Source organism: Hydractinia symbiolongicarpus, chromosome 11 (assembly GCF_029227915.1).
Source record: "Hydractinia symbiolongicarpus strain clone_291-10 chromosome 11, HSymV2.1, whole genome shotgun sequence".
Taxonomy (NCBI): Eukaryota; Metazoa; Cnidaria; class Hydrozoa; order Anthoathecata; family Hydractiniidae; genus Hydractinia; species Hydractinia symbiolongicarpus.
The window spans coordinates 12132304-12145199 of NC_079885.1; the positions used below are offsets into that span (position 1 = coordinate 12132304).

General features: G+C 37.0%; 1 protein-coding gene across 3 annotated transcripts in view; it reads right to left on the reverse strand.

Annotated features, from left to right (window-relative positions):
* LOC130614588 (GTPase Obg-like) overlaps positions 1-12896 on the reverse strand; it is a 49941-nt gene that overhangs the window by 11606 nt on the left and 25439 nt on the right. For all 3 annotated transcript variants that reach the window (XM_057436018.1, XM_057436017.1, XM_057436016.1), the window contains exons 2-3: positions 2091-2262; positions 200-281 (exon numbers count right to left, since the gene is read on the reverse strand). In XM_057436018.1, coding sequence (XP_057292001.1) covers positions 200-281; positions 2091-2262 — 254 coding nt within the window. The remainder of the gene's footprint in view (positions 1-199; positions 282-2090; positions 2263-12896) is intronic.

Consider the following 12896-nt stretch of genomic DNA (forward strand, 5'->3'; position numbering starts at 1 on the left):
CAAATTATATTAAAAAAATTATCCGCTATTAGAGAGGAATTAAAACAATTATTGCAGTGTCAGGTGTAGGCAAAACTTTTGTCAATAAAAAAAATAATATTTCATATATATAAGAAAGATTTTTTGGAGCAAGAAAAGATTCACAAAAAATTCCAATGCGAAAAATATTAAAAATTGTTAAATGTTGTACAAAACAAACCTTGAGTGAACAAAGGAGGCACAACCACTACCTCCATCCCCTGCCTTCAATCTAATTCTTTTCCAGTCAACAAATGTCTTTCCTATAAAATGTTAAAAATATTAAGAGAAAACAGTACCATTCTGATGTTGTTATACATTCCCAGCCCTCGAAATAGCGGTCAGACATCAGAGATTGTACGACCCAGACACAAATATGTCCGACGAAAATCAGTTCTGGCCTGTCATTTTGTCCAATACGTTTCTGTAGCTACATCTCCCCTATTATAACTTCAAAAATTAAAACATGCAAAAATAACAAGATAATTCAAATATAATCTTGTATCATTTAATCATTCGTAGTTTCACATCTCTTTCGTTTTGTTTTCATCTGCCATGTGCCATCATGAAAGTTACTTAATCATGTGTGTGATACACCCCACCAATAATAAATGTGTTAAGCGCTGTTAAAAACAAAAGAAAGGCTGCACATTTTAATAATTAAATCGCAAAAAAAGCTGCCGCTAAAGAAAATTTAAAATATATAAAATAAAAAAAGTTTTTAAGTTTGTATTATTATGATTATTATTATTATTCGTAGACTCATTGAATAGGAAAAAATATGCTTCGTTTTCAAATTAAGAAAAAATCTTTATCCATGTGGCTCAAATAAAACTTTAAAATTCATTCAGAAAGTTCAGCTACATTTTAACAAAATTTATACAGAAAAAAAATTATACCGCACATGGGTTTCGTTTTTAAAATTGTTCAAATAAAAATGACACTTGACCTGCTATTCCAATTGTTTTGTCAAATGAAGAAATTATCTACAATTAAATCCATGATGTAATAATGTCTGTTCCGCCTGTAAGTGCAGTTTTGCAAATTTGCTTCATCTGCGCTCTGTCGGGGTTTATTTCCACATTAGTTAAGAACCGCATGGCTGGATTTCTTGTGTAAGACTTGGTTACCAACAACGAAAGGGCTGGGCAATAGAGATTCATATCTACGTAGTTCTTTTAACTAAGTCAGGAGTCGGTGAATTAACTAGGATGGTCAGGTTGGCTATGAATAGGCTTGCTTATGGATTAAAAGGATCAGGACTATTCAATAATTCTGAGATCTTAAAGTGTCCGACCAAGACGGAAATCTATCAGACGTTTTGTCCAACAAAAGTTCAAAACGAGCTACGGACACGTTGGAGATGTGGTGGACATTTTGTCTGATGACATTTTGTCTCCAAAAATTATTTCGAAGGTTGCATTCCACAGGCACAATTAACTGACACAGCATGTGCAATATAAGTACTATTTGCAAGTGTGCAAGTACATGCACAAGTTTTAAAACTTGTAAGTAAAGGCATAAATTTATAAGCTCATTTCAAAAATTCTTGTTGTTATATGTCTGTTATATCAGTTTTAATATTGCATCACTTTTATGTTATCAGTATATTTTTCTATAACATTTCATTTAAATTGACATTTGAATGAAAGCTCTTTTCGTTCTTAAGATATTCTAAAGAATTTCAGATTTCATTATGCTGCATAAATTATGATTTCATATTTAAGCAACAGTAAATTTTTAACATTTTTAGTGATATTAAACCTGTTAAGGGATGTGCATTCAAACTTTAACAATGCATAGATATTATAAAGGTGAATTGATTAACATAATTTTTTTTGTTAAAATAACACTCATTTGCTCATCCCAGGCCTCTGTACTTTTTGCTGATGAACCAATAACTTCGGATCTGCATGTCAGTTTGCAAATGAACAAACTAAGCTCCACTAACTTTGCTTAGTGTTGCTAATGTCTGTTTGCAAATACAAAACAGGATTTTCACGTCCTGTCCTGACCTGGTATCCTGTTCATGTACTCAATAGGAAAAATGAAAATCTACAATAGTGACAAACCTTTAGCATAAACCAACATCCTCCTTCTTTTCTGTACATTTTCTGTTGATACCCCACCATTGCTGTTTGATGCTGGTATATTGCAGTCTAATGAGTAATACACACCAAAATTTTGATGAATACGTTTCCAATGAATTTTTTGTTGCTGCAATATCTTTTTAAACAACATTTTCTAAAAATATATATGATTATGCTTGTAATTAGTCTTTTCTGAGTGCTAAAGACTTATGTAAAGATCAATTGAATACGTTAAATCTTTTATTGTAAAGTGGCAGTGATTTAATTTTTGTGGTTAGCCTAGCATATATGTTATCAATTATTTCCAGCAGGAACCACAAAGACAGTGCTAGAGAGATTAAGCTCCCACTTGAGCTATAGAAATCTCTAAAATTCTACCTAATTAGACAAAGGCCTTATGTGAGGATTAAACCTTTTACATATGAGTAAAGCACTTTACTGGTTAAGCAACAGTTTCACAAAATAATAAACTACAGACTTTCTAAATAATATTTAAAACCCTGAAAATCTTTTAGCAAAATAAAGCAATATATATTGCGGCTGGTGTATTCCACAGGTCACGCAGGACACAGGTCAAAATTTTAAGATGTTCCAAAATTTTTTTTTTCAATTTTCGCCAACTCTCTATTTTACTTTGTTGCCAGAGCTATTAAAAAATATAAATATATTTATTCATTAAAAATAATTACAATTTAATTAAAATATAAATAGACTAAGGTTAAAGTAAAACTTTATTGTCAATGGCTATGAGCCACACAAGTGTTTGACTGAATATAAGAGAAGTGTGCATTGGTGACTAAATAAAATAAAAACTTTATATTCTGGCATCTACACAGGCAAGATCAAAATCATTAACCACCTCTGTGTGCAAACTTAGTATTCAAGGATCTGGAACCTCTAAGGCAGAGCAAAGCAGATTTCATTATTACGAAGAACAGTTTACATCTCATTAAGTCATTATTTTATCGTATTGTTCGCCGGATTTCTGTGAAATTTTTTCTGCAAGAAATTTGTGAAATACAGAACATTCTTTGCTCATTCCCCCGTTTATGGAAAAGACAAGTGGGGTGAATGTACCATGTTCGTTATCTCATACACGCTGATTGTATTTACCTTTTTTTTCAGCCTCATGCTTCTTATATATTTTACTAATTGACGTTTCAATTTGCGATAGGGCATATACATTGGTCAAACGTACATCAAAGTAAGTAGACTGTCCTGGACGCCAAAAACCCCTGGCTCTTACATCAAGCCTTGCTTCATCGTTGTTGACTGGTGAAAGCTTTGGCTCGATTTCCACATCATTACAAACTTTTTGCAACAAATTCGCTTCGAAATCATGTACGTTATCATGACGCATGGTCACAAAACCACCTTTTTTTACAGCACATGGCATGGGTGGCATTGAAATCATCTCCGCACACACATTTTGATGGAAGATTAATCACTGAATGATTGTATCTCAGCGCAAGTACATCTTGAAACTCCTTTGTAAGATCGAAACCTTGTTCATTTATTGGTAAAACGTTAAGCCAGCTTGAGGCACCTTTTTCACTATTCTGTTCCATTGCTGATCTCACACCTATTCAGCTGATTGTTAATTAACATTTCGTCTTGTTTTCGAGCTTCCCTGACAACGTTCACATGACAACCTTTAACTCGTTTTGTTTCATCTTTATTCGGAAGAGAATCAGTCTGAGCAATGATGGCAGCAAATAGTGGAGCAGTGATGATTTTTGATGACTCGTAATCGACGGCAGCACTTTCTGTTGGTATTGGTATTCCAAGGCCGCCAGTTTTTATCGATCTTTTGTGAAGAGCTCTTTCACTTTCTAAAATGGTGTTGCTCAAAAGAGATGGTAAAAACATATCTGATATGATCGTATCTAGAGATGTTCTAAATTACGACAATGGAAATAATTTTAGCCATTTCCAGTTTCCTGATGCAGCGCCATTATAAAATACGCAATACAGACAATTTTAGACATTTTTTGTAATCTTTAACACTGAGGAGAACTACAACTGCCCCTTTATATATTCTGATTAGAATATGCGAATATAAGATGCACGAAACACCTGGCGCTAAAGTCTGTTAACAAACTTAGTCCTTGAGTTCTTTAGAGAATTAACGCGTTTACAGTCCTTTCTGTTATTGATGACTGATACCAATTATATTCATCATCATCATCATCATTCTCGGCTTAACGTCCGTTTTCCATGCTAGCATGGGTTGGACGGGGTATATTTATGACCCTCTTCCAATCTGATCTAGACTGTGTTAGATCTAAACTCAATTTCCTCTCTATCAAGTCTGTCCTTATAACCTCCTGCCAAGTCTTTCTCGGTCTGCCTCTGGGCTTTGCCCCAGGAACTATCAAGTCTCTACACTTTCTTACCCAATTATCCTCCTCCATTCTTTCCAAGTGCCCCAGCCAATTCAATCTTCTTATCTGGATAACATCTTTAATTCTACTGAGACTTAGCCTGCTTCTTAGCTCATCTGAACTCTTTCTGTCTCTCAGACTGGCATTACACATCCACCTAACCATTCTCATATCTTTCCTTTCTAAACGGTCAAGATCTTCCTGCTTCACTGCCCATTGCTCACTACCGTGCAACATAACACTTCTTACACAGGCCTCATACAACCTACCTTTTACCTCAATTGACAGGACTCTGCTAGTCAATAAAGGAAGTAACTCTCTAAACTTTTTCCAAGCAGAACCTATCCTGCAAGTAACACTTCTTCCAACACCCCCTTCACTGCCCAACATATAACCTAAGTAACAGAAGTTCTTAACTATCTCTAACGAGCCACTGTTGTACATCATTAAAGCTGGAAATACTTCATTCTCTATAATCTCACCTTTGCAACGCTTGCATACAAACTGTATGCCAGCTCTTAACCTTCCACTAATACTACTGCACTTCTTATGTACCCAATGCTTGCAAGTCTGACAAAAAATTGAGTTACTACCAACCCCTTTCCTGCAAACTCCACAAGGCCACTTTCCAACTACAAGGTCACACTTGGCTGCAATGCTACTTATCATGACTTTAGACTTTGCTGTGTTTACCTTCAGCCCTTTCTTTTCTAGTCCTTTTTTCCACTTCTCAAACTTTTCAACTAATTCTTCCATCGACTCTGCTATGAGAACCAAATCATCTGCATACAATAACTCCCATGGACAACCTGTTCTGAACTCCATCGACAGCGCTTCTAAGACTAGAATAAACAACAAAGGACTAAGTACAGAACCCTGATGTACACCAACATTTACACTAAATTCATCACTAAGTGAATCTTTAATCCTGACACGACTTCTAGCATTGCTGTACATAGACTGAACCATCGTAACTAGCCACTCATCCACACCTAATTTTCTCATAGCCCACCAAATAACTTTACGTGGCACTCTATCAAAAGCTTTCTCTAAATCTACAAAGGCAAAATAGAGATTCTTTCTCTTTCCTAAATACTTTTCCTGAAGCTGTCTGAGTAAAAATATTGCATCTGTAGTGCCACGCCCTGGAACAAAACCAAATTGCATCTTATCTATATCAATTCTTTCTCTAAGTAACTTATCAATCACTCTTTCAATAACTTTCATTACTTGATCAACCAACTTCAAACCTCTATAGTTACCCCTTTCTAATGCATCACCCTTGCCCTTGAAACAATTCACTATTACACTCGACTGCCACTCACTCGGAATAGCACCATCCTTTATAATCTGGTTAGCAAGACTTGTAATAAGCTCAACTCCAATATATCCAGATGCTTTTACCATCTCTGCGACAATACCTGATACTCCTGCAGCCTTGCCAATCTTCATTTTCCTAATAGCCTCCACTACCCATTCTGTCTTGATCTGCATGGCTGGTCCTTCTACGACATCATCATCAGACAAATTATCCTCATCCCAATCAAACTCAGTGTTAAGCAACCTCTGATAATGATTCTTCCAAGCTACCCTTTTCTCCTCCTCTGTGCTAGCCAAAACACCTTCATCATTACGTATACACTTCTCACCTACAATATCTTGATTATTCTTCTTCATTTGCTTTGCTATCTTGAATACCTCATTGCGCTGGTCTTCCCTTCTTAACACATCTGCAAATCTGTTTCTCTCTGCTTCTGATTTTGCCTTATACACTGCTGTACGAGCCCGACGCTTAGCTTCTAAGTAAATATTTTTACTACCACCTGACTTCCACTCTTTCCAAAGTTTCCTCTTTTCCTTTATACACTGGTCAACCTCATTATTCCACCACCAGGTCTGTCTATGTCTAGCTGGTCCTTTCGTCCACCCACAGGTATCATCAGAAGCTTCTAGAAGACAATTCTTCAAAGTAGTCCAAGTACTTTCAACATTGTCACTATCACATTGACTATTGTAGGCTAACTGCTGAACTTTTGCACTAAATTGTCTTGCTACAATCTCTTCCTTCAGCTTCCAGACTTTTTGACGGGGCCTGTACTTTCCCTTGGCTTCTCTGACACTCTTTAAGATAATATCACAAACCAGCAACCTATGCTGGGAAACACACTCTTCCCCCGATATAACTTTCACGTCCTTCACCACTTTCTTGTCTGACTTTCTAACCAAAAAGTAATCTATCTGTGTCTTACAACCACCTGACTCATATGTTATCAGCCTACTCTGTCTCTTACTGAATGATGTGTTGCAAACCACCATGTCCGTTGCCATTCCAAACTCAAGCAATCTCTCCCCTTCCTTATTTCTGCTCCCAAATCCATAGCCTCCATGCACACCTCTATAACCTTCAGATGACTTCCCAACATGACCATTAAAGTCGCCGCCCACCATGACAAGTTCAGTGCCTCCAAACTTTGATGTGACTGCTATTAACTCATCATAAAACTTATCTTTATCTTCCTCACTGAGTCCACACTGTGGAGCATAAACTGACATAAAAGTGACAATCCTATTACCTATCAAAAACTTTATCACTATAATACGACTATTAACACGCATAACATCTATTACTTTTTCTACCCACTTCTCTGCAACGAATATGCCAACTCCTCCATATCCATCACTATTACCAATCCAAAAAAGCTTATACCTTGCCCTCCTACCTTCCACAAATCTCACTGAAGCTCCTCTCCACCTAACTTCCTGAACACAACACATATCAACAGATCTACGTTCTAACATTTCAACTACTTCACCTGCTCTACCTCTCAGAGTACCAACATTTACACTAGCCATCCTCAACCTAGTGTTATCTACCTTGTGATGTGATAGCTGGGTAACGGTCTGACGATGCTCACATCTGACATCTGTCCTACCGTGCGCGACACCTTCACTCCTTAGAGTTCCAGCCCCGTTTACGCAGTTTGTCTGATTAACTATTCGTACGGCCATTAATAAAGAGTTTTGGCATTGTTTTACAGCTGGATGCCCTTCCTAACGCCAACCGTTCACAGACCGGACTGGGTGTTTTTTAAAGTGACACCATCACTATGTGGCATTTCATGGGACTTCCACAATCGCCCCTTTAAACTAAGGTATGGTGGAGGACGTTCAACTCCTCTCTTGTCTCTTAAGGAGACCCTTCACCCTAAATTATATTCGCTTTTTTTATTCTTTAATAGTGACATCGGAACAGCGCTAGGGACTTGGGTCTTAATAATCAAGCTAAAGATCAACGGAACATTACAGTGATTATGCTTTATCTACAGGCAAAATATTCTTCTACATGTAATAATAAAGAATATTTTATTACAGTTATGCGACATATTATGCCAAATTACGTTGGTTATGGCCTGTCGTTGGTTATGTCCTGTCGAGGAAAATATGCATCTATTATGTAGCTATAGAGAGTATTGTTAGTGTCAGGTGGAATATTATGCCATATATTCGTTGGTTATGGTCTATCTACAGGGAGATATGTTTGTATTGTGAGATGTTTTGCGTGCATTTGGTGGAGTATTTCAGTGGACGTGTGTTGGACTTTTTATGTCAGTAGAGATACCAAGTAGGATTAATTTATGTTTTACATTGTGTGTGGGGGGTACAGTTGAGCTATTGTTAAATGGAGTAGTTTCCCGAAGTAGGCTATCTGCGAAATAAAGTAAATGCTGTTAAATCCTGCTAAAACAATGTGTGAACAGGCCATTTCGTAAGATTTTAGGCAGGCGTGCGGTAGATCACACGGCTCTAAAATTCTGCGCGTGCGATGAAAAAAATTTTTTTTGCAAAAACATTTCCTTTACCCATGTACACCGCACAGGAGCTGCTGTTTTGGCGTAAGGAACATACAAAGTGCAAGTTCCAACATTGTACGGCAGGGAATTTTAACCTAAATACGAAGAAGTCCTAAGCAGACTGGTTAATTAAACTTTGTTATTACTTGTGGGGCAAACAGATATTTAAATTAAATTAAATTACGGAAAGTCGAACAGCCGCTAATAATAATATTTAATAAACCTTATGTTCAATGAATCATAAAAATTATTATATATCTAAAGGAATATTTCGTTATTAAAGAAGTTTTTTTTCTTATTAATTATATTATCTTTTAGTTATTTCAACTTAAATAATGCTGAATTTCTTTTAAATTCTACAAAAGGCGACCTTACAAAGATTAAAATATTGTTGCATTTTTTTATAACGTTTTGCGCGTGCGATGAATCGCACGCCTAAACAAATCTCACGTGTGTGAGGGCGTGCGGGTGCGATGGCACGCCTCTCACGAAATGGCCTGTGTGAAGCATGAAGCTCGAGTGCCACCCGGTAGAAGATTTGTTTGGTGCCCGTCTGTGTGTTCCTTGGGGCGGTGGAAAAAGCCACGTGTTGGGATGGAAAAGATAGGTCAGTCAATCGCACATCCCAACTAATGCTGGCTACAGCCCTTGAAATTAAAATTTTTTTACGTCGGCAATAGAACTGCCAACGTGAGATACATTTCAACTAATTTTTTTTTAGTTAAATTTTTCAGCTGGCAATAACTTTCGTCATTCACGTTTTATTAGAGGTAGTCCTCTCATAATTTCGATGCATTGATCTCCTAAGACGCCGATAAATGGGAAATTGGCCTAACTTCTGGATGGTGAACTTTGTAAGTTTAAAAGTCCACTGCCAACTGGCTTTTATGTTTCAAGATTAATTCATTAGGTTAGGAAAATCATTATGTTGTATATCGCAGAAGTCGCCGGTGACATGCTTCAAAAATGCTTGTCAAAGGCACAGTTTAACATGAAGCAACACTGTACAGGAGAGTCAATTGTTAGAGTCTTCGCAGAACATCTCTTTTCACAAAACCGAGGGCAGGGCAGACTTATTGCCTGCTGTGTTGTGTGGGAGAAAAAACTTCTGGACTTCTTTTTAATACGATATACAATTTTTCGATTATTTTTACTAAGCATGTTTGATTTCTCTTTCCCCTTTTAAAAGGATTTTTTAAACTTTATTCAACAACACGAGAACATTCGTCCGAAAGCTGTATTAAGGTACACAACATCTAACCTCTCCCATGTTCTGGTTATATTTAACTTGAATGGGTGCGCACTCTTCTCGCAGTATTCTCTGTGACGATGAAGGTCGGACTGACTTGTGGCATGGTTCCAAATGTTCTTCCGTCTTTCGTTCGAGTCTCAGTGTAATACACCAGCCGAGCATAAGAGTGTCAGCATGATGGAAAGGGGCCGCAACTTTAATGTTCTCCATACCTTACGTTCTTCATAATAACACCTAACATTTTTAATTTTGGCATTTATAAGCTTTTTGATTTTGTTGATGCTTTAGTTCAGCCTAATGGCCTAACTCTGAAAATCGAATTTAATTATTTTGTAGTCGCATTGAGTGAAAGAAGCTCAAAGAAAACCAAAATTATTGTTATTTAAAAATTTCACAACAAAATTACGTCGGCAATTTTTTTGCCGACGCAACAGCGATATCTTCGTATTTTACGTCGGTAATTACGTCGGCAGTGCCGAATGCCGACGCTAATTTTAAGGGCTGTGGTTATTCTTCTGATAGGTGTGAAAAGTATCTGATAAACTGGCAATTGTTTTTATTTTTTTTTCTTATATTATGTGCCTGTGGGTAATTTCTGATGAAATACCAACCTCGTCCCAGGGTCTTTTTAGTCTAACGTAACGGTCCAATTTATGTATTTATGGCACAGCATCACCGAAAAGAGCTACCAAAATGATTGATTGCGCATGTTGAACGTTGAAAAATATCAAAAGCAAGCTAAACATATATTGTTATATATTTTGACCTGTGACCTACGACCTGTGGAATACAAGAGCCAATATATATATATATTGTATATATATCCTTGACCCAGTAAAGAAAATATAAATAGCTTGTCTAAATTATTCATTAAAGGGAACCCAAGGTATAAATGATGTTGGGCTTATGTTATAGAGCTTAATTTTATAAAAAAAGCTCTTTTCATTTTCCGGATATTTACATTTAAAGAAATTCAAATTTAATTATGCTGCATAAATTATGGTGTCATATTTAAGTAATAGCAAATTTTGACATTTTCTGTCATCAGTAATTTTAGACCTGTTAAGGGATGTGCATTCAAACTTCATCAATGCATAAAGGTGAATTGATTGACATAAAATTTTATGCAAAAATAGTACTTGTTTGCTTGTCCGAGGCCTCCTAATTTTTTGCTGATGACCCAATAACTCAGGACCTGGAACTTGGTTTGTGATAAAATTTTGTGAGTAGCTTCTATATATAAGGTTCTTCTAAAAGCTTCTATAAGGCGTGACACAAAAATATATTTGGTTAGTGTCCTCCGACTGTTGTGAAAAAAAAAATGCACTGTTTTGATTCTGGTGTTTGAATTTCTAAGAGAAGGATAAAACAAGCAAAGGAAAATCTATCAACATTCTTATCTTTTCTTTCCTTCGAGTCACCTCACAACCCTGCCGCTATGTTTTTCTGATTATAAATTGCCTCTAAACTGAATCAGCGAGCCTTCTTCCTTTTCGCACAAGCCCTAGCATACACTTCACGAAATACAATACACAATTCGATCTGAGTAATTGATTTCTCTTGTGACGCACCAAATTCGAACTGTGCAATCGAATGCTTTGTAGCCAGTTTCTGTTTATTTTAACTGAAACATGGAAGAAAATATTGATGGGCAGTTTTTGGCCAGGGTATGTTTTCCGTAACTCTCGCTACAGGAAAACACATATAATCGCAAGTAACCTTTTCCTATCGCCAATCACAAAGAATTCTTTATGATTTATAATTTTTTTTTCTATTATTTTTCTAGTGTCAAACTTTGAAAAAGATATAGGTAGAGTCACATGCTTCAGGGACAATTTAAGACTTGTGGTTGTCAACTGTCGAGCAAGTTGGAACGGAACTGACAGATTATGCTCTTCTTTGCACATACACTATCCCCGTAAACAAAGGAACCAATCATGCCCAGGAGACACCGTCACATATGCCTCTCCAAAAAGTTACTAATGGTTATGTTATCTGGTTTGTATTGGATAAGACAGAAAACGAAAAAGAAACAGTTGTAGAATTTGAAATTCTCAGAGTAAACACATTTCAAAGACTTGTGTTGTAGGTAAGGATGACGATGACGCAAGTAGAAGTTCCGTGATCAGCTGGGTTGACTGTGACACATGTAAAATGTGGGCTCACTTGACATGTGCCAAGAACGCTGGATGGTTGCACCTCAAAAGAAAAAATTGGTTGTGTTTGCAACACAAAGGTGCCAGTGCGGTATGAAACGAAGGAAGCTTACAATAGTGTTTGTGGTTACAGTAATGGTGATAGGATGGATAGCTAGCTAGCTAGCTGTTTTTCAAATATTTGTTAAAAAGTTTTGCTGTTGGTTGTCTTAAAGGGAGCACACACTTCTCAACTGGAAGTACAGGAGGTTGTTCGAAACGGGGTCCTGTTCGTGATCACAAATATATTCACGATATAGATGGGATAACGGATAACATTGGGGATAAAAAGCAAAGGATAATTGTTGCAGCCCACATTGCATCGCCATGCTTTTTTGAAATTGGTCACACTTTCCACGCAAAATTGTTAAATTGTACACATGATTTTATTTTAAAAAGTTGGATGCTGCTATTTTAAATATTACCGGACGTTGTTGTAGCCAGCGAATCTCCGCGGGACGATTTTTACAACGATCGTCAATTATACTCGAAATTGATTAGTTGCGATTTTCGTCATGACGAAAAGTTGGAGATTCGGCTTCAGTTGTCTCTGAAAAAATTGCCCCACAGCGCCCTCCCCGCTGCCTGATAGATAGATAGATAGATGTGCATATTTTACATGGCTAGCCTCACAAATATCGAGGGATATACCCTGTCTATTATTTCCAGGAGGGCCCATGGCTTAGATGGAGAGTCCTAGAGTATTTAATGCTCATTTTGAGCGACGCAGACCCAATTAGGGCCCGTGCTCTACTAGACAACTCCCGGCAACATCCAACGGCCCACACAGTGTGCCATCTTCCCAATTTCCCTCACATGGCTTGGGTTAACCCGGGCTATGGTAACATTCACTCGCCCATGTTGAATCGCCGTCAAGAGGATTCGAACCCCGGTCTCCCGCACAGAGTACGAGAGCTATAACCACTAATCTACGGCGCCAACCACTATTCTACGGCGCCAAACTGTTTCTAACTGTGTTTCATTGTTGCTGTTTTATTGTTTAAAAATGGCAATAATTACGTTTCACTAAGAAAATTATATCAATGTAATAAGCCTACTGCTTATGCTTAGAGCGATGGCATTTAAATTGGAAGTAAATATGTCTC